At 44.6% G+C, this 22,478-nt stretch overlaps 1 protein-coding gene across 1 annotated transcript in view; it reads left to right on the top strand.

The window, feature by feature from the left end:
* Positions 1-22,478, top strand: part of DOK5 (docking protein 5) — a 123,895-nt gene that overhangs the window by 56,253 nt on the left and 45,164 nt on the right. Inside the window, exons 2-4 of the mRNA XM_012927208.3 lie at positions 6,008-6,115; positions 21,154-21,268; positions 21,354-21,473. Of these exons, the coding sequence (XP_012782662.2) occupies positions 6,008-6,115; positions 21,154-21,268; positions 21,354-21,473 (343 nt within the window). The remainder of the gene's footprint in view (positions 1-6,007; positions 6,116-21,153; positions 21,269-21,353; positions 21,474-22,478) is intronic.

The following is a 22,478-nucleotide window of genomic DNA, read 5'->3' as shown; positions in this document are numbered from 1 at the left end:
TATAAAAGAACCATCACCAGTGACCAAATACACACCAAATGAGATTTTCACACGACTACTAAATCTGCTTGGAGTCAGGTTGTTGGAACGGTGTGATGTGCTTACCTGTGTAAGCTTCGGTAATGCTCTGTTTGGCCTGACCTGTTCCAATAAACGGCTTTGGGGAAGTCACAGGGCCTCACCTTCTTCAGACCCGCAGTTCCAGATCAGCAGTCACCCGTAGCAGTGGTCTGTGTTTTGCCACCATGTCTGGAGATGGTGTTGCTTATCAAGGTGGAAAGGGAGGGTGGCTGTGGCCATTACTGGGGGGAGGCCAGAGATGCCAGGAAACATCCCACAATGTACAGGACGGTTTCACAACCCTTGTGGAAAAACCAGACGCCAGCAGTGCTGAGACTGAGTGACACCTGGAACGGGAGGTGAAGGTGTCCCAACGTGACACACCAGTGTTGACGTCTCCGACGGTGTGGTTTCTGTTTATGGCTAGGAAAGGGACTTTTCGTTCAGAATAAAAAGTTCCACTTTTAAATTAAAACATCTGCTAGTGAAAGAAGTCAATTTAAGTAAAAATGTTAACTACATAATACTATAGCTGGTAATTAGGTTTATTATATAAAATAATGAGTGAGACATAAAATAATGAATATTTTATATAATATATTTATTATATAAAATAATGCATAATGAATTAATTTACTGAGTAAATTAATTTAAACAAGCTTCCTGACATTATTAAGCAGAGATTATTTTTCATTTTCCTTTGGGTTGAAGCCAGTTGATTTCCTCATGTTGCCGAGTTCTATGAGCTTTTCTGTTTTGTATCCTGTCATCAGTGATCATTTACCTGGGGCCCCTGGGCAATGGATGGCTCTTGTAAGGTTTGTAGAAAAGTGTGGGCTGGCCGTGTGCCTTGCCATGATCAGTGTACTCTGGCACCACAGTTGATATTTTGCCTTTGCTGTGTCTTCCGCACTGCCTTGTTGGTAAGGCCTCCTTGCACCTCTTGTTGGCAATCGCCATGTAGAGGTCATCGCAGGTGCTAGCGGGGGAATTCTGCATGAGCAGTCCCATGTGGGAGGCCTTGAATGCCGATCCTGTGAATGTTTGTGGTACTGGCTTGCAAAGTAGAAATAAAATATGAAGGAGAGTTCCCTGACCCCTCCAGGAAAGGTTCTGACTCAGGAAACGCTGGCTCAAGCCTAGGACCCTTATGTTGAGTGAGGCTGGACACCCTGGGAGCGTTCCTGCCAACGTGAACGTGACTGGACAAAGGCGGGGCATATGACGGGGGCCGTGCTCAGCCTTTGTGCCGCCTACGGCAGCAGGGAGTGTCTGTGCAGCATCTTAGGCTGCTTTTTCGTGAACCAACTTTACTTCCTTTGTCTCTTGAGGAGGCACATGCTGGAGCTGATTCCACAGTGACTATCCAGGAATTTTTTTTTAAAAGATGTATTCATTTTATTATAGCCAGATATACACAGAGGAGAAGAGACAGAGAGGAAGATCTTCCGTCCAATGATTCACTCCCCAAGTAAGCCGCAACGGCTGATGTGCGCCGATCCGAAGCCGGGAACCAGGAACCTCTTCCAGGTCTCCCACGCGGGTGCAGGGTCCCAATCCATTGGGCATTGGGCCGTCCTCAACTGCTTTCCCAGGCCACAAGCAGGGAGCTGGATGGGAAGTGGAGCCGCCGGGACCAGAACCGGCACCCATATGGGATCCCGGCGTGTTCAAGGCGAGGACTTTAGCCGCTAGGCCACGCCACCAGGCCCTATCCAGGAATTTTTAAAAAAAGATTTGTTTATCTATTTGAAAGGCAGAATTACACACACACACACACACACACACACACACACACACATCTTCCATCTGTTGGTTCAATCCCCAAATAACCACAATGGCCAGAGCTGGGCCAGGACCAAACCAAGAGCTCCATGCAGCTCTTCCACATGGGCGGCAGGGGCCCAGGCACTGGGGTTGTCTTCTCCTGTGTCAGGCATACTAGCCGGGAGTTGAATCAGAAGTGGAAGAACCGGGATTCGAACTGGTACTCCAATGTGGGATGCCAGCATTACAGGCAGTGGCCTAACCACCAAAACACTGACCCCATGAAGTACTTTTGAATGCTTGTGGTGTATTTTTGCTGTTACTTCATTATGAGATTGCACATTTTCCTGTACTACTAAACAACGACCAACACCGCAACAGCCACAACAGCGACAGAAGAAAGCTCTGCTTACGTTATACGGAGGTGTGGAAGGGCAGCTGAATCTTGAGCAATCCTTAACGTTCAACAGCATTTGGAAATAAGGGGTGTAAAGACTGGCTCAACAGAGCAGAAAATAGGCAAATTAGAAAAAAGAAAGTTAGAAATGCTCGTTAAAGATCAAGTTTAAAGGTGGAGGCGTAATTAGCGTATCTGAGATATCTCCCTCAGTGCGAATGCATTTTTCCTTGCAGTGGCCAATTTGTCACACTCCTTTAGTATGTTCCGTTTCTCACAGCGTCCTCCCGGGCTGTGCGGAGGCAGGAGCTTGGCAACCACAGGATGGCAGGGAGGAGCCTGTTTTACATATCCTTGTGTGACCAAGCTGAGTGACAGTCCTTGCCGCTGTAATTGCAGTCCTCTGGTGCTGCTGGAAATCTTACAGGAAGCCGATGGTCTCATCTGTGGCTGGGACACACTCAGACCCTTTGCTAACCATAGGACTGAGAAGGGTCGTTGTTGTGGGTGGCTGTACACCCTGCGAGGAATGTTGTGCTTCAACTCTTAGCAGTGGGTCTTCTTAAGCTACTTAGCCAGCAGTTAATTACACTGTGATGTGTAGGTGTGAAAACAGACCTGAGTGAGAATGTTGGTAACTGTTGTTGGATTTGCCCATAATCTTAAAGGTCTTAGTGAACTAGTTTTATGCCTTTTTAAAAAATTAGTTCATGTTACATTGAGCTTCTATTTGTATGTTTAATGTATATAAGTGGGATTCACATTGAGTTGTGAGGAATATTGTGCAAAGAGCTCATGGCCTTTCCTCAGTATCTCTGTTAACGAGGCCTCCCAACCTACAGTGGGTGTCATAGTCAACATACTGCTGGGACCACCCTGCACCTACACATTTCATCTGTTTTCCATTTCTGTGATGTTGTCGTATCAAGATGGGTGTACGAATGCAGTTGAATCGTGTGTACTCTGTTGGGCTTCTTTCATTCCCAGCCAGCATAGTTCTCTGGAGAGTGGCCCATCCTTCTCGTTGATGACTTGCATCCATGGTGTGGATGGAACCATCCACCTCTGAGAGACGCACCGATGTTTCCAGGTTGGGACTATTTTGAGTAATACCTTTCACACAGCCTTTTTTGTTGCAGATATAGGTTTACATTTCTGTGGGACGATTCCTAAATATGCACCTGCTGGTTGCAGGCAGCATGTTTACTTGTTGAGGAAATCGGCACCTGTGTTTGCGAGGCTCTGTGCCATTTTACGTTCTCACTAGCCACAAGCGAGGATCCGGTTTACAGATCTATCGCGTTAACTCATGTGGTTTACAGTTCCCTTGTTGGTCAGGATTTGCACTCTCTGCCATCTGTGTATCCTCTTTTGGTGGAAAGCCTGTTCATGCTTTTTCCACATTTTGTGCTTTGGTTTTTCACGCTGACATTTCAGAGTTCTTTATCCCAGACATGAGTCCTGGGTCACAGTTGTGCTTCCAGGCTTTCTCTCCTATCTTCATTTTCTCAATAAGCATTTTCCACATAGCAAAAGTTTTTAAATTTGATGAGGTCAATTTATCTAAGTTTTCTTTTTTATAGAGTATGCTTTTGGCAAAGCCTAAGAAATTGTCTTGATCTGAGTGGTTTTTTTTTTTTTTGTAAAAGTTATTTAGTTTTCCTTGTATTCCGGTCATTTTTGTTTAACCTTTACATAAAGTGGGTATATTTTTTTGCATGTGGATGCCTAGTTGCTCCAGCATGGCCTGGTGAAAAGGTGGTCCTTCCTTCACTCACGTGGGTTTGTCCCCTCGTCTCCATGTGTAAATATTCTCTCATTGGATTAAATAATTACGCATAAGGAAAGCCAATAGAATTGACTTTCATTGTACCACTGCCTCTGATTATTTAAGATATGACAGTGTTTGCTTTCAGTTAATTGATAACATTAATGTTTAAAATAAAGGCAAACAACATGTGAAACCTATTCTCGTGACTCAAAGAAAAATTTGTTAATATCTTGATTTTTTTGTTGTTTTTAACATGCTTTTAATACATGTGGAGACCATAACATGAATAAAGTCTTACATCATGCCTCTCATAACATCATATTATTACATTGTTTATTATGAATGTTTGCCTGTATGTTTATCAATTTCCTGTGAACCTTATTTCAAAAGAATTACCTTTGTTGTCCTGTAGATAACTAACATACGTAAACACTATTGATGCAATGTCATTTGCTATATTTTATCTTATGTACTACCTGGGCTATTTTCTTTTTTTTTTTTTGAGATTTATTCATTTTATTACAGCCAGATATACACAGAGGAGGAGAGACAGAGAGGAAGATCTTCCGTCCGATGATTCACTCCCCAAGTGAGCCGCAATGGGCCGATGTGTGCCGATCCGATGCCGGGAACCAGGAACCTCCTCCGGGTCTCCCACACGGGTGCAGGGTCCCAATGCTTTGGGCCATCCTCGACTGCTTTCCCAGGCCACAAGCAGGGAGCTGGATGGGAAGTGGAGCTGCCGGGATTAGAACCGGCGCCCATATTGGATCCCGGGACATTCAAGGCGAGGACTTTAGCCACTAGGCCACGCCGCCGGGCCCGGTATTACTTTTTGAATGTGATTTAAGGATCAAGGATAGTCATGTCTGAACAATATTCACCATGTAGACCCAACTAGTGTGGTTTTTTCATTGTTCCGTGTTTTTTTGACTTTCTGCTGGGATAGCTCGCTAGTCTTTTAGGTTACCTCTTCTCGTTTGCCTGTAGTGCCACTCAGATCTTTCCGTCTGGGAATCATGTCACTTATTTGAATCCTTGTTCATTTTAGTTTTGAGAAAGCAGCTCGATTTACTTTTCTTTTGGACAGTACTGCCTGGCCTGTACCCGCTTTGTCTGTCTCTTTGGCCACTGTGCATCCTGTAATACACTCAGTTTATGTTGATTCTTCCCATCAGCACAATTCTTGTTACTAGAATCAGATCTGTATTTAGCACACCTTGATAGAAGGTCTTAGTGGTGTTGACGGTGGTGAGATTCTGGGAGTAAAAATTTTAAAGCTTGAAAGGGTGGAAGGGCTGGACTTCTGGGTTAGCCATTGAAAGATGAAATCACCTCCTCTTGGAACTGTTTGGTTCCCTGTAGCAGTTTCTCCATCTTTTCTCTTTGGCATGTGATTCAACAAAGCCAACCTCAGTCTGCTTGCTGTGGTTTTGCCCTCCTAGCTAAGGCTGCATCTCCGGCAACACACTTCACTCTCGAATTGTATTTCCCAGAAAGAATTGGTGTTGGTTTTCCAGTCATTCGTTTGTCTAGCATCTATCCCAATTCTTCACCCTCAATTGTGAGGAATTTCACTCAACACACGTTGGCTGTCTTCTTCTAGAATTGGCAGTGATATCTTTAATGAATTCTTGACTTTCAGATTTAATTGCATTGGAAATGAGAGCATACACCTTGAAGGCCTTGCCATTCGTTCTGACTTGAGATTTTTTTATCTTTGGGACATTTTTTGAAATGTGTCTAGTGATATTGTTCTCAAAATATGAAGAAATTGACCTTCACATACTTATTTTCCTTTGAGTGTTGTAATTGTCTGGACGACCACGTAATACGCCTGCTGTGCAAACAGTTTTAGTTTTTCCGATTTGATGTTCCCAAAGCTCCATCCACATTTCTGGCTTGTGAATATTTTGCAGGTGAAAACATCAGGAAGAAAACATTTAAATGCAAATCTCAGACACAGAGGAGTCCTTGCCGTCGCTGAGCTCAGTCTTTGTATTTCCTTCTAGATTTATCAGAGATGCTGGTTGGTGTTCAAGAAAGCTTCGAGCAAGGGCCCCAAAAGGCTGGAGAAATTTTCTGATGAACGTGCTGCATATTTTAGGTGTTATCATAAGGTAAGACTCTGTCATGGTAGCTTTCCAGAAATTGTTTTGCAAGGAGGTAATTTAAATTCATGAGACCAGATTCTTTATTTTATAAAGATACAAACTATACTTTTTCCAAGGACAAGCAACATCTGTAAAATAACATCTACTGTTGTTCAAAATGATTGACTTGCGGTAAGATATTCTTCTAGCTTCCTATTATTTGTAGTTGCCAATTTGCAATGTAGAGTGTGCTATGTTGTTGTTTCGTAATTGTTTTGAGTTTAGTAGACCCGACACCCAGCAGAGAAGGCTCTTAAAGACACAGATAGGATCTCCTTGATGCAGACGGTGTCTGATGCTGAAGAGGTGCTCACTCAAGGCTCGGGGGATGTGGGGGGTAGTGGGGTGAGGCATGGCGGTCATCAGGAGTGGGAAAAAACCAGGCTTGGTGGAAGAAGACAGGGTCCCACCCACTCGCTGCTCCAACTTTGATGCCTAAGTTAATTCAGACTTGCCGTTTTCTTGCTATCAATGAGGCATCCTTACTAACAGTAATGCTTGTGTGTTAAAACACACTATTCAGCAATAGAAAATTAAATAGGAGATCTATCATATGGATTCACAAATTAGGTTAAGTCTTTGTGACAGTGTTTTGTATTCATGTTCCCTGACACTGTCTAGACTGTATTTTGTCTTTTCATGAAAGGGTGTGAAACACTCCCCAAAGGCTCTGATTATTCTCATGTTGAGAAAATATCACTCTTTCGTCAATGGAGGGACTAGGCTTATTTGAAGAGTAATATTTTAATTTTTATTTCTCACAGTGAAGATTATTTACTCCCCATTTCTTAAGCATTCACTGGAGTTTGAACTCTCTGTTATGTAAAATCATACGTTAAGCCAGTAGATCCATTAGCCCAGAAGCATAGCTAAGTAGGGGAAGTGATGTAAATTCTCTAAAACAAGTGGCTTTCCGGCATTTTCTAAAGGTCTTCATTGACACAGTTACTTGTACGGGGGTGGCATGCGCTGGGGAGTTTCATTCCCTCTCCAGTTCGAGAAGCACAGAGTATCCTGTGCTCTCAGACACAGAGCACATTCAACAGAGAAGAGAGAACACAAGACAAGGCTTTGAGACAGAAGAGGAAAGAATTGACGCAAGCATCTTCTGTACGTTACATTTCCTACCAGCCAATGAAGCAGTCCTCCGCTCCAGGGCCGGCCCTGCGCCCAGCCTTTCTTCTTTCCATGGTAGAGACCAGATCTCTTCTGCTATTTGTTTCCTATTGCTAGATATTTCAAATATTCAAATAAGATTTAAGATTTTTTTTTAATCTTCAGGAAGGCTTCATTGAGTTGCAGATCTATTACTTAGGAGCAGTGATCCATGAAGGCAATGATAGCATAATTTTCAACCTTTGCAAATAATCGTGAGGCAAGCTTTCCATTTCTATTATATTCTAAACCACTTCTGGCTGGATTATGTGCCAGTCATTTCCCTATGTGTGCAGTATCTTAGCCAATAATAAGATGCAAACAATGCTATAGGAATGATTTTTTTTTTTTCTTGAGAGGAGGGATGCTGAAAATGCCCAAAAAGTTTTTGGGCTTATCTAATGGACAAAGACAAAATTTAGGTGGTCAGAAATGATAGCTCCACATCCGCTTTTCTCTTTTAAAAAGATTCATTTTTCTATTTATTTGAAAGGCAGGGTTATAGAGAGAGAGAGAGTGAGAGAGAGAGAGAGAATGAATCTTCCAGGTGTTGGTTCACTGAGCCAGGCCAAAACTAGGAGTTTGGAGCTTTCCCTTGGTGTCCCATTTGGGTGGTAGGAGACCAAGCTGCTGCTTTCCCAGGCACGTTATCAGGGAACTGGGTCGGAAGTGGAACAGCTGGGTCCCACACCAAGGCCCATACAGGGGCGGAAGTGGAACAACTGGGTCCCACACCAAGGTCCATACAGGGGCGGAAGTGGAACAGCTGGGTCCCACACCAGGGCCCACACAGGGTCGAAAGTGGAACAGCTGGGTCCCACCCCAAGGCCCACATAGGATGCCAGTTTTCCTGCCACAGCACAGTGCCAGCCTCAGCAGCTTTTCTCTTGTGAAATGCAGCCATTCTGTAATTGTGCAGTCCGCCATGAGATCCACGTGTTGTTTGTTGCGTGTGGCTCTTCAGTCCCCTCCTGCTTTGGTGGAGTTCCAAATCCCTCCAGAAATACCGAGTCTTTCATTTCCCTTCCACCTTGCTTTCAAAAGGTAGACAAGTGAAGAAATAGCCTATGCTTTTCTGGTAGACCCATAGATACTTAGGAAAAGAAAGGGGATGCGTGAAGAAGATTGCTACTTCCAATTCAGTACGTCCACCATGGTGTTGGCTGTCTGTCCCAAGTGTGTGGGCACATGGAGCACTCCTCACTCCCTGCGTGGCCCCCACTGTGGTGCAAGACACTGGAATCCCAATCCTTGATCCTGCAGCATCCCTTCAGAGCACCTTTATGACTTCACTTCAGATCTTCCAGCCAGGTCATTCCAGTGGCCCACGTGATCACCCGACTTGACCCCCTGGCTCTAGGTTAACCCGGTCTCGTAGTGTTCCTCATCTGACTTTGCTCCAGGAGTCCTAGGCTCCTTGCTTTCCTTCCAGGATACTAAGTGTTATAAGTGTTAGCTTTTTCCCCCACAAACCCAAGACGCCAGGCACAATAAGCAAGCCACAGGAGAGGTCCTTATTTCGGCAGGGAGGAAGCAGGAACTGAGAGAGAGAGAGAAGAGAGAGAAGCAAAGTAGAGAGAGAGAGCACCAGAAGAGAGCAAAGGGCAGAGGCATCTTTATAGCCTGGAGGTGGGTACAGGGAATGTGGGGTCAGGAACTGGCAGGCCCAGCTGTGGGTGGACACCAGGGATAAATGGAACTCCACCAATCCCCTGAATCTGAAGGTCACTAAGCTTACGTAGGTAAGTGGGCCTTAAGGTGGCCAAGACCTAGGCAATCTAATGTAGTTCTGGGTAAGCGGTAAGCAAGATGGTCGCTGCATCCAGGATGGTAGTGTGAGTCTTGGGTCACCGGGTCACTCCTTACATTCCTCCCATAGCTTCTTGGAGTTGAACTGGAGCACCACATAGTCGATGAGGTGGTCTCATGGTGATCCGGGGAGGAGCGGTAGGTCAGGAGAGGCTGGTATCCCTGCAGAGGTTTGATTAGAAATTGTCTGCATTTGAGCATGGATGAATTTTTGAAAGAGAGAGAGAAGGTTATTTGTGTAGGGGTGAAGTTACAAAGGTCTCATTGTGTTGTAGGGCGGTGGACGCAAAAACATGGCACCAACCTCAATCCTTGTCTCGCAGGAAAGAATTTTCATGAGGACAAAGTTGAGTTTGCAAAACAGGATTTATTTAGGTAAAAAAGGCTCCTGTCGTGGTGGCAGGAGGGGGCTCCATGTGTCCAGAGGAAAACTCCAGACCTCCTGCCACAGCGGCAGGATGAAGGAGAATGAACCCCAGTTCTTTGGCGTTCAGTGGAGAAAATGGAAGGCAAAGAAATGTTTGAGTCTCTTGCTTTTCTTTGCTTACTTGAAAAAATCTGTAGCTGGGGCATCTGAAACCAGGAAGAAGACTTCTGATTTGGATGAAATGTGGAGGAGGGTGATGAGGGCAGAATAAGCCACGATGGGGAAGTTGAAGGAACAGAAACTCCAATGTAAAACCCACTGAAAAGCTCTTCCTGAAATGTGAAGTGAGCCAGGGCTTGTATAGGACAGACTTGCCCTCTCCAGACTCTTACCTGCAGGCTTTGGAATTTAATATGTAAATCTTCAGGGAACGTGGTGAGCCACATTCTCTTTCATCTATTACAATCATTAACTAAAGTTCAAAGCATAAGAAGGGAAGAATTATCCCCGGGAAGCCTCAGAGCCCAGAGAGTTCCTGGGGCTGATCTAGTCCCCCTGCTCTGTTAGATCTGATACATCGAGTATTAATCTCTTGGGGGAACATAAAAAGCTGGAGTACTTCTGAGATATGCATTTTTAAATCTAAATGCTCTGTAATTTTTGAATCGTGATAATAAAACACTGGAGTTTTAAGTAGCACACTGTGGCCCTGATGTTAGAGTTTCATATAAATAAAGCAATTTCCAAGAGCGACAAGGAACATACCTGATGCTGTTTGATCAACACAGAGATAGCGTAGCTGGAAGTGTCCTCCACAGGAAACCAACGGAATTTGTAGGAAGGCAGTGTTCCTTCCTTTTTATTGTTTAGAAGATAGTATTAAGGGAAAAAACATCGTTTTCCACACATGAATCATTTTAGAAGTTTAAGACAGGAATTAGGCTGCATAATTATAAAACGTGGTTTATTTCTCAACGAAAGTGTAGCTAAAGGTGCTCTCATGCAAAAAATGGAAAATAAATGAATGAATAATGCACCTCGGGAACAATTCATTTCTCATGTCTTTGCCTCTTCCACGAAGCATCCTGCAGGACCCGGAGCTGTCAGAGATGGCTGTGAATTTGATGAATTGTAATTGCAACAATATTAAGACTCCAGTGGCTTTAAATATCATTCATGACTCCCTTGTTCAATGCAGTTCCCTGTTTTTGTTAAGGAAATAAAGTACCTCACTCTACTTGAAGGGATTCAGAGTTTGCACTTGTAACTTCTCCATACAGCTGACAATTGGAAGGAAAGCTAAGTGGACTACGAGCCATCCACTGCCTTGTGTAAGATCCAGGCCAGTGGTGTGCTTGGAAGATGCCCGTCCTGGAGTTGGGAAGCCTGGGTCGAATTCTTGGCCTCTGTGTCTCTCTGGCATGTTACCTGTCTCTGTGCAGGAGCTATCTCGAGGCTGGTCTCATGTTATCTGCTCCATCATCACACACAGCCAAGACACACAATTCAGTTCATCTTGTTGCGGAGTGCGAGCGAGATCACACCAGACATGTCTAAGGTTTACTAAGGAGTCTTTATTAACCAAGCTTAGTGATAACAGGGCCCAGTAGAAATACAAATCACAAGTTCATATGGCAATCCAATCAATCATAAAACCAAGAGAAACAAATGGTCATTACCCTCAAGTCCATCCATTAAGCTGAAGACCTATGTCCTAGCTTCCCCAGCAGTATAAGTTATCCTAAGAGACATGCAACGATTAACCTGGGCACACTTACAAAGCTGCAGACAGTCACCTTTCCCTGGCTTCTCTGCCCACATTCCATCACTGCTAGGCCTCACCTCTCCTGGAACTCCTGATAGTACACACATTAGAAATACAAAGCAGCTTAGCATTGCTGTCTTCATTGTCCCACCCAAGCAGTAAACAGAGGGTGAGGAATACAGGGGCCATGCTCAGGGGTCACCTGTCCTCAAAGGTACTGGGGAGGCCAAGAGTCTGAGTGCCAGAGCAAGGGAAGCACACGACCAAGAGAGAACCCCTCCTAATCGTGATCTTGTGAGGGGAGTGGTTACCCAACAGTGCAATACTGCCCTTTCTCAGGTGATAGGGGAGATCACATGTGGGCAGGAGGGAACACCTAGGTGGTATGGGAGTGACTTCCAAGCTTGTAACCCTGAACTAGCCGCCTACTTCACCACAATCTTAGCCCAGAAGGACAATTCCAACAACCCCTGCAGTGTAGTGTTTCCCAAAGCATGTATTGGACACAGTGGCAAAAGAGGTTTTCCTGGGTAACAGAGTTGAGGCACTGAAGGAATTTGGCAGCATGTACGTGCCCTTGAGATCCACAGAGCTCTGTAGCTTGCTGAACTCAGAGAAGTCAGAGGAAGTCTGTGTGACTTTGAGTCACAGGTCCAGAAAATGGATGGCACCATTTATGGATTTATTCATTAATCTCTTGTCCCATGGAACAAATAAATTTAATTCTAAGGAGCACAGTTTTGGATGCATTCTTTCGGGTGTTACTTTATTTTTTAGCTGTCTCTACTTGGCCTGTGATTGGTCCGCAGTGAATCCCTGAGCCTGGAGCTTTCCACGTCCTTGAAATGCAACAGTGAACCTGTGCATCAAGTGACCAAACGTTTATGAATGTGTTTGAGGAATTAAAGACCTTTTTGATGGCGGGGAGTATTGTGGTGATTATTTCCTTCCCCCTGAATAGATCCCCTTCCTTTCCTGGTCCATGGAGCTATGGTTTATCAGTCTTATCTCACAAAATCTCTTCTTTGCCTTCGTTTCTCTTGGGCTACTTCCTGAGCCACCCGAGTTACTCCACCCACAGGGCTTTGCTCCATGGATGCTTTTCTTATTTATTTATTTTTATTAGAAAGATAGAGTGCAGAAAGAGAAAGAGACAAGAACTCTTCCATCCAGTAGTTCACTCCCCAAATGCCTGATGCACACAGGGCTGGATCAAGTTGAAACCCAGAGCCAAGAACTCCATTCGGGTCTCCCGCATGGGTAGTATGGACCCAATATTTCAGCCGCCATCCACTACCTCCTGGAGAATGTTGGCAGGAAACTGAGTGGCTACCAGAGACAAAACAGGGCTCCATCCCAGGTGCTCTGTTATGGAATGTGGGTATCCCAGGGGTGGCTTCTTTGTACCTCAATGCTCATGATGCAAGTCTGAGTTTTACTTGGACACAAGGCTCCTCAAAGAGAAGACTGTGCACTGGGAGTGGCCAAGCATGGTCATGGGACTGAATCCTGGCTTAAAATAGTTGAGCAGGGAGAACACGTCTTTTCTCACCTCTTCCTCTGTTTTGCTCAATAGGAAGTGAGTGTTGACCATCTTGGCCAACAATCCTGAGAGACCAGGGATTGGGGATGGCTTCTAGGACATTGTATCAAGTTAAGAAAGTGAAGAGGTGGGCATTCACGCTGATCTGTGCCCTGGTGCCAGAGAACTGTGTCAGTACCTACCTTTGAATTTCTATTCTATGAGAGGAATAAACTTCCATCTTGCTTAAGCCTTTATCGTAACACAACCAGCCCCTTTGGACTCGATACTCTTGAAGATAGACTGTGTTTTATTATTTTTCTTTTTATCTTAGGAACCCTGCATAGAGTCTGGTACAAATTAGGTGGTTTGCCCCAAGAAATTAAGGTGTCCAGGAAATTAGTTGTGGCCTACTTACAGTACAATTGCAAAGTGCAATGTCAGGAGAATCTTTGGTATATTGGAAATAGAAAGAGCTGTGTAAATCACATGAAAATCCTCAGCCATCTGACTTATGAATTGGCTTTATACTATGGAAGAGATTATTTAATAGTAGAAATAATCATGATACATTTGGATATGTGTATTGGCATATCAAAAATCAATATAATACATAGAAACAAATTTTTAAATCAAATGATATTGAAGAACTTACAGTGAAAAGTGCTGTGCTGGCTTTATCCTTCCCTTCCTGTTGTGGATATTGGCCCCAGATCTGAGAGAGAATGATGTCTGTGGTTCAAGATGCTCAGTGTGCAGCCCTGGGAGCTGGACAGCCTCTTGGTACCTTCACCACCTTCATTCCTGGAGTTGGCTTTCCTGCAGGTTGCTGCTGGAACTCAGCCTTCCATGTTTGTCTGGCTCTCTCTTGTTGTGTCTGCCTCTCATCAGCAGGTTCCCCCTACTTTAAACACTGAGATTGTGTGCCAGACATTTTACTCAAGACATACAGTTCGTTTCAGAGTGTTTAGGTTCGACACCTGCCTACAGCTCTTGACTACAACTTTCTGCTAGTACGGATCCTGGGAGGCACCATGCTGTCGGGTTCCTGCCCCGCCAGTGGGCAGCCAGCACTGAGCTCCAGCTCTGGCTTCCACCCTACGCTGTGGTCCTGTGAGCATCCACGGAGTGATTTCACTTTGTTCATCTGCACCTCAATAGGCAAATAGTTTGTAAAGTCAGTGATTTGGCTAATGTCCGACCTGTGTTCGTTCTCCCAAATACATTTTGATTATCGTGCTTTTTTAAAGAAATGGTCTCCGTATTTGATAATGCCTGTAGTGAGGGCCTTTCTCCATTAAGGCAGAGTTGTTTCTTGATGTTAGCCTCATGTGATGAAGGCTTGGTTGCCTCTCTCCATCAGTTCCTCTGCTCCACCTGTCAGCTCATCCCGGCTTTCCCATTGTCCAGTTCCAAGCTATTGTTTCCCACAGAAATGGGGCCCTTGGCTGGCACACATTCTTTTTGTTTTCTCAAGAAAGGGAAGAAATAAAAAATACTGAGTTAATACTTCAGAAGTACACCACATTGCACATTTTTCTAGTCTATATTGTCCTGGAAGCTGCTTTCTTCTCTCTCGTGTTTTGTCTATTTACCTCTTGAACTAATAACAGGAATAGGACAGAAACCATTTTGCCAGATGTCAACGTGTAACACTATATTCAGGAGGCCTACTATTAAGAACACTTTAAAAAGGTCTCTGAAAACTGGGATTGAAAGACAATGCAAGTTTGCGCAAACTTTTTGAGGTTTCTTGTAGATGTAAATTACGAGCAAAACTGCCGTAATACTTTTTTATAAGACCCTAGCCTCTTGTTTTCCTTCAGTTATTTATCTAAATTTGCATATATATCCATTCATCGGGACGGTAAACATCATGAACAGCCCAGCTTTAATCTCAAAGACACACATATGCTTCATCAAGTACTATTTTAGTCAGACACACTATTACGACTGTCAAGGGTACATTTGTTTTCTGTTCCTCTTCCACAAGAGTGCACTAATTGTGATTGTAACGTTGAATGTGTTTCTTTGCCAGAGTGACAGATTTCAAGCAAGACGGAAAGAACAAAGTCAAAGGGAAAGGGTGTGTCTGCCACGAAGCATACCAATGATTAGAGCAGAACTGAAGATGGTGTGGGTCCTGTGTTGCGCCATCTACTAATTCCTAAATCACGGCCCAGGAGCATGTGTTCCCTGGGAGCTTCAGGCACAAGGTGCTTTCAAAGCTGTGCCTCTGAAAGGATGCTTTGGTGTGATGGAGGGAGCTTCCTACTAGCCCTCCACCACTGCACAACTTCGTGTCACTCTGGATTCCAAGACCTCATGTCAATTCTGCTGCAGCGTGCATCTCGGGCTATCCCATGCCACATGCCAGTGCGCTGCGCTGCTTTGCGTCCACTCGTCCCAGCACAGCGCTCTTGCACTTCTGCTGCATTGTTCTGAATTACTCCCTCCCATGGCTCCTCTCTTCCTTCAGATGTTAACTCGGATGTTTCATTTCTCCTGTGTCTGGGGTTCAGTATATCTGTCACTGTTGCAATGGTGCCATTTATGTACAGATGTGTGTGTTGTTTACTGCTGGTCGACACTTAGTCCCAAGAGGCCAGGCACCCAGCGTCTTTAACAGCGTGTGGAGTGTTTATTAGCGTGCTTTGAAATCTTAGTTAAAATTATTAGGCAAACATCATTATCCTCATAATTTTGTTGGTTGTTTATTGCTATGTCAGAAAGTAATGTGGACCCAGAAATGGATTGTGTTTATGTTATTTTTTATTTTCAAAGACAACCTACCAAAGTTAAAGGGCCTTGTGCCCATCCACTTTCAGCAAGATAATGACTTTAATTTTCTTTTTTAAGAATCAAGTAATTGGAAGTTTCTGTGGGGCTGGACAATTTGCATATACAAAGTGAGTTGCTCACTTAATTCATTCAGTACCACAAGGGAAAAAATAATTAGAATGCAGCCTACGAAGGCTGGGCAGAAAATTGCCTTTTAGGTAGCAGTCTCATTTCCACTTGGTAAACATAAATAAATCATCATCTGTGAATTACCATCAGCAGAAGAAGAGGAAAAATTGGAAATCAAATCCTTGTTTTCCAAAATGGCTTTGGCCTCCACAGCAGACTGGAGACCTACTTCACACTGCCACTGATTGTCCACTAATTGTGTAATTTTGACTTGGAAATGCACATGTCTCAAGGGACCATGCTTTTTAAATTCTGACTTTATTCATCTCCCTTGGAGACCCCAGAAGAAATTTCACCAGTTTCTCTGTCTAGTTACAAAATAATTCATTTGGAAAATTGAACTGTGTAATTTGCAATTATTTTCCAAGTTGCTAATGCAAAAACTATATTGGGAGCAGATTAAACTTTGAGTGTAGGAGCACTTTGTTAGTTGCCGACTGAAGCAGTTTGGAGAAGTATCAGCTATGAAGAACGAGTCAACTTAGTAGAATGAGCCATGAACGAATGGTTAGGATTTTGGTTCTAAGGTTCCTCAGATTTTTCTCTGTTGCTTTCCTAAGGTGCATTAGCAGGGAGCTGGACCATAAATGGAGCAGCCTTGACTTGAACTGGGGCCCATATGGGATGCCTAAATCACAGTGGGCAGTTTAGCTGGAAGTCCCTATTCCAACAGCAATGGTCTCAAGGAATCATTGCGGTGTGTGTTGGTTTTGTTTCTGTTGCTTACTGTGTTTACAGTGTGTGAGTGCACATGCACCTTGAGCATGGGTGAGGAAAGCTGAGATTCAGGACAGACTTTCCTGTGGTTGGTCTCTTTGTATGATTGCATTTTTCAGTTGCCTATGGAATACTGTGGTTGCATATGCAGGTGTTGCCTTTTCGGTGAAAATTGAAATAAAGTTATTAAATGAATTCTGAGTGAATGGAGGGAAAATGAGAGGGGAAGCGTTAGAGATGACTTCACACATGGCGCCCTGTGTCTCTGTGCTTCGCACAACCTTCAGAGGAGGCTGGAGGGGACAGGCAGAGGCAGCTGCTGGGTGGCTTCTTTTAGAATGGAGATGTCAGCGGGAGGGACAGGCTCCTGAAAGCTGCAAGCACCCCAGAGTTCCTGCCATCTCAGGACCTTTGCACTTCCCATTGCTTGGCTCTGGAATGCCTGGGCCAGGTATGCTCTGTGGTCTCCTCAGTGAGATCTTAGGAACACTAGCTCAAATACTCTGTTCAGACTTTCTTTGGCCCTTTATGTAAAACAGTAAAATTCTGCTGAACCCACACTAAGTTCCTTTATTCAGCTTTATTTGTCATCAGCACACCTTCTTCCTGGATGGTGGCAAATTTGCTTTCTCCCTTGACATAAATATAAGCTCAGAGAGGCCGGGAACTGTTTCCATGCACTGGTCCCTATGGATAGAACAGTACTTAATGCAGGTTGTTTAAAGTAAGTGAATGGGGGCTGATGTAGTGGCTTAGTGAGTTAACGCTCCGCCAGCATTGCCATCCCATATGGATGCTGGTTCTGTACTCAGCTGTTCCACTTTCAGTCCAGCTCCTTCTTATTGGCCTGGGAAAGTTACACAGGATGGCTCAAGGCCTTGGGCCCCTGCACCCATTTGGGAGACCTGGAAAGTTTCTGGCTGCTGGCTTCAGAGCTGTGGGTGTTGTGTCCATTTGAGGAGTGAACCAGCAGATGGAAGCTCGCTCTCTCTCTCTCTCAGCTCTGGCTTTCAAGTAAAGTAAATAAATCTCTCTCTCTCTTTTAAGTCAATGAATGAAGGAGTATAAGAATTACAGTTCTTGAGGAATGAGTGAGTGGATGCAGGGATGACTCTTGGCTCAGGGTGTGGTACTGCTAGAAGCATCCTTCCCTGGCCTCCCCCTGAACACGCCTTCATCTTGGAGAACATTCGCTCTGAATGTGTGCACAAAGACATATGATACAGATCCAGGTGCTTTAATGGAGATCCAAAATAATGTGTGAGGACATTGTCCATGTGGAGTTGGCAGTGTGCCTGTCCGGGCTGCAAACATGAATACGTTCACCGTCACGGAGGCTCAGAACAGGGCTTCAGGAAGTTCTAGACCAAGGTCAGCCAAAAGGGCTATGATGGACTGAAGCCCCGAACACTCCTCTTAGACATGGAACTTCATCTAACAGTCACTGTTGATTATTCATTTCCCTCATGGAGTCCCCATTGTAAGGAACATCGATATTAGTGAAAATCTGAGATCTTATCAAAAGGCATGTTTCCTGGGACAGAATATTTCTTTATAGAAGGAATATTAAAAATAGTCCTACATAGGCTTTGTCATTTGCAAAATGGAGTGAAGGGAAGAATAAATGCATTTTAGGAAAGTTGTATCTGACTTACGAGGCCTGTGTCAGTGCTATGATAGGAAGAAGGCTGTCTCAGGAACTGGTCTAGACTCTCCCTTAGAAGTCAGGCCTGTGAGGGTGTGCTTCCAGGAGTGCATGTGGTATGAGTGTGCCTGCAGGTGCTCACCTAGGTGTGCTTCCAAGGTGGAGACAGCCGCTGTTCCCAGATGCGACACAGAGCTCTGAGACCTCATCCTTCTCTTGCCTTCCTGTTTCCAGAATGGGTGACTGAACTGAACTCAGTCTTCCTCCTGCTCCCTCTGCCATTTCCTGACTAGTTGGGTGACCTGTGCCTCTGGGACCTCAATGGGTGGGTAACGAATGACATATCTCAAAGTCAGCCCTGCGTTCAGCCAACAGTGGGCTTCTCTTATGTCTTGTCTCAATAGAAGAGCAGAATAAAGTCTGGCATACTCGTGTCTTATCTCTGCATGTTAACAGCAAAGGGGTCTTCCAGGGGGAGGTGACTTGGGGGAGTTAATGATCCTTGGGGATGGATTTTAGAGCTAGTTGTTAGCATTTCAGCTGAATTAGTGTTTCAAGTTTGCTTCATTCTTCTTGGGGCTTTCAGCAAGGAACTTGCGTAAATTTAACCTTTGTCACTCTCAGTTTCCTCCTCTGGAGAATGTGGGCTGTAAGAACAACGGTGTCATTGGATTTCATGAGAATCAAATGAGGCATTCTATGTGAATAACCAAGTACAGAGGGTGGAATTTGATGGCTCAACAAGTTTTGTTTCCAGCCCATATAAACAGTGGAAGTCACCAGATGGTATGGCCCTACATGGTTTAGATGTCCAGGGTGAGAGGTGTCTGGTTGGACTTCTGTGGGTAACTGATACAAGAACGAAGACCTGTGAGGTGAGTAGGCGTAGAGCTGGAGGAAGGGAAAAGGTTCACGGTAGGGACATCCTGGTGCCTTCTGGAAACAGAAACGAGTCTGATGTCATCAGGACATGGAGAGCATGGGGAAGCAGGGAGGAGGATGCTGACAAGGCAGCCAGGATTTGGCTGTGAGGGTCTTGGTGGTCAGTGTAAGATACTGGACTTGGTTCCAAAGTGCAGTGGGAAGTCTGGTGTATACACAGAAATGCTAGAACTGGACCAGCATGGTGGCAGAACGAGCTAGTTCTCTGCTCGCAGTGCCCGCATCCCAGTTTATGTCTTGGCTGTTCCACTTTCAGTTCACCCCTCTTCCTATGGCCTGGGAAAGCAGTGGAGGATGGCATAAGTTCTTGAGCCCCTGCACCCACATGGGAGACCTGGAAGAAGCTCCGGAAGAGGCTCATCTGAAGGATCCGTGCTTTATTTCTTTAAAGAAATACTGGAATTACACTTGCATTTTGAAATAATTCTCTGCAGAGTGCACAGTGATTTCCAGGCTGAGATTTGCATCTGCATTGTGAATCGGGTCAGTGGAGGTTAAGAAGTGGGGCAATGCAATAAGCAGATTGTGTGCATGGAGGATATTTCTTTCTCTTCCCACCTACTCCTTGAGCCAGGCATTTATTGAATTTGGAGTAATAGATGGGAGAAATAGTGCAGCATTATTGTAGGCAAAGATTGATGGGATGCAGGTTCTTTTGTGCAACAGCACCAAAGAGATAAATTAAGGGAAGTTCAACTTGTCGGTATGAAAGGATTGTTTATCTTGCAAGCACTCTGCAGCTACCTAGGCCTTCTCTCAAGCAGAACCCAAATAACACACTCTCCAGAAGACCTGAGGACCTGGGGGTCACTTGGTGAAGGGTAGCCCTCATGGAGCCACGGGGCACCAGCACTTTTGTGGGAGGGTGAAGAGGTGGTGCTCTGTGGCGTTCACACATATGGATACCAAGAGAGAGAGGGTCCTTGGGAAGCCAAGGCGGTAAGGACTCAGTGCTGCAGCTCATGACTTGAACTTGAGACTTGGGGTACCTAGAAGGGACAAAGGATGTGGAGGCTTTTGCAGTCAGCTCTGGATTAAAGGCTGTCTACAGTGATGGTGACAAATATGACAAATCTTGTTAAGATGGAGAGTTCTGAAGAACAAAGTTGAAAGTAAAGACTAAAGCAAATTTTATATCTGTGATAAAGTTCTTTTTTAAAAGATTTATTTATTTTTCTTGAAATTCAGAATTACAGAGAGAGAGAGAGAGAATCTTCCAACCACTGGTTCACTATCCCAATGTCCTCTCTAGCCAGAACTGGGCCATTACTAAGCGGGGAACCAGGAGCTTCTGATTCTGCCACATGGGTGCAGGGACCAGGAGCTTCTTCTGGGTCTGCCACATGGGTGCAGGGACCCAAGGGCTCAAGCTATCCTCTGCTGCTTTCTCAGTCCATAAGCAAAGGGTTGGATTGAAAGTGGAGCAGCCAGGACATGAACTGATGTCTGTATGGAGTGCTGGCACTGCCAAGCAGAGGATTAGCTTGCTGTGTCATTACAGTGACCCCTGTAATGAGGTTTGAATCTGTGCCAGTTCATAGGCTTTTGGACATTTTGGAAGGATCTTATGTTAACTTCCCTTGCTCTTTGTTAAGGATAATGCTAAATTCACTTAAATAATCCTTAGCTTTCCAGCACAGAGGCACATCACTGTCGGAGGAGCCCGTGATGCTGCGCCTTACTGCTTCTTTAACAACAAATGTTTATTTATTTTATCTGCTTGAAATAGAGATTGAGAGAGAGAGAGAGAGAGAGAGAGAGAGAGAGAGATGGTTGGACAGATAGTCCATCTACCAGTTCACTCCTTAAATGCTCCCAGCAGCTGGAGCTGTACTGGGCTGAAGCCAGAGGCCAAGAAGTCCGTGTAGGCCTTCCATGTAGGTGGCAGGGACTCCAGTGCCTGAGCCAGCATCTGCTTTCTTCCATGCTACATTAGCAAGAAGCTGGATTGGAAGCAGAGCTGCCACTCTGATTTGAAACGCAACTGTTCCGAGTGGCAACATAACCCACCATGTACCAGCCCTTGCCACTTTTTCCTTCCTCAGTTTTACTGTGGTATGTTGGATGCATTCATTCAGTGGGTGTGGGTGAACTTTCAACTGTCATTTTTCAGGTTACGGAACTCAACAATGTGAAGAATGTAGCTCGGCTGCCGAAGAGCACAAAGAAACATGCCATCGGCATTTACTTCGATGATGACACCTCCAAGACCTTCGCTTGCGACTCAGGTTTGTCTTTGGCAGGGGCCGGCGTTGCCCTCAGCCTCTGAGTAGGTGCTGAGCACCTGGGGTAATCTTCTGGGCGTTTCTACAGATCTTGAGGCCGATGAGTGGTGCAAGGTCCTCCAGATGGAGTGTGTAGGGACACGAATCAATGACATTAGCCTCGGGGAGCCCGACTTACTGGCTACTGGAGTTGAACGAGAACAGAGTGGTACGTATGGAGAATACTTCCCATCTCTCTTTTAAAACTGTTGGGGTTCCCTTGTAATACAATGAAAGACATCTATATTCTGTACATTTTTTAGTTATAACAAGGTATAAAAGTAGCCTGTTATCTAGCCTGCAACCTGTGTTAACATTTCAGCGTATTTTCCCTTTGTATTATATTTAATACATAATATGGATGTATCTAAGTTACTGCTAGTGTTAGAAGGTACTTTGCCACATATGAGATTCTTTAATTTGCACATCAGCCCTGTGGCATAAGAATTATTCCTTAATCCATTTTACAGAAGAGGAAACTAAAGCTTTGAGGAACTTATGGCATGTTCCAGCTTCAGTAACTAGCAAATGGTTCGTTCCAGGCCCATATGAGCAATTGCAGTGTACAGATTTTAGAGTGTAGTGGCTTTTTCTTGTCTTTTTCACTGAAAATATTATTGAAAGCTTTCCAGTGCTTTGTTAGAATGTACATGTCATGAATATTTCATCACATTTTAATGCATCTAAAAATGTGGGTTTTTTTTACCCTCTGAAAATTTGAGCCAAAACTACAATGTGCATTCAAGACAAAAGTGTAGGAATAACTCATTGAAAATAAAAATGACCAAAATATTCATGAACACTCTAGCAGAAATCATTGTCAGCTTCCAGTGTGAGCCTGAAGGTGAAGCAGCACTGACCGGTCCACTTCCAAGCAGCCGAGCTTAGTATGGGTCGAATGGACCTCGGAGTTCTGCTGGAGGCAGATGACTGGGTCTGAGAGGAGGCAGGCGAGGGTCTCTAGGAGACCCATTTTGGATACTAGACTGGACAGATGTGCAGTGGTGCCTTCCCGGAGCGCACATTACCTAAAGTTCGTGGACAAACTGTATCTTCATGACACATTTACAATCTGAAACTCTACTGGAAACACTCTATGTCTCGATAACCCAGCTATATATCTATAACCCACTCTATAACCCATCTCCAGGGCAATGTTATTGATGGAGATCCA

The sequence above is a fragment of the Ochotona princeps genome, chromosome 22, assembly GCF_030435755.1.
Source record: "Ochotona princeps isolate mOchPri1 chromosome 22, mOchPri1.hap1, whole genome shotgun sequence".
NCBI classification, from domain to species: domain Eukaryota; kingdom Metazoa; phylum Chordata; class Mammalia; order Lagomorpha; family Ochotonidae; genus Ochotona; species Ochotona princeps.
Note: the sequence above shows the minus strand (reverse complement) of the source record. Positions and strands in the feature narration are given on the sequence as shown.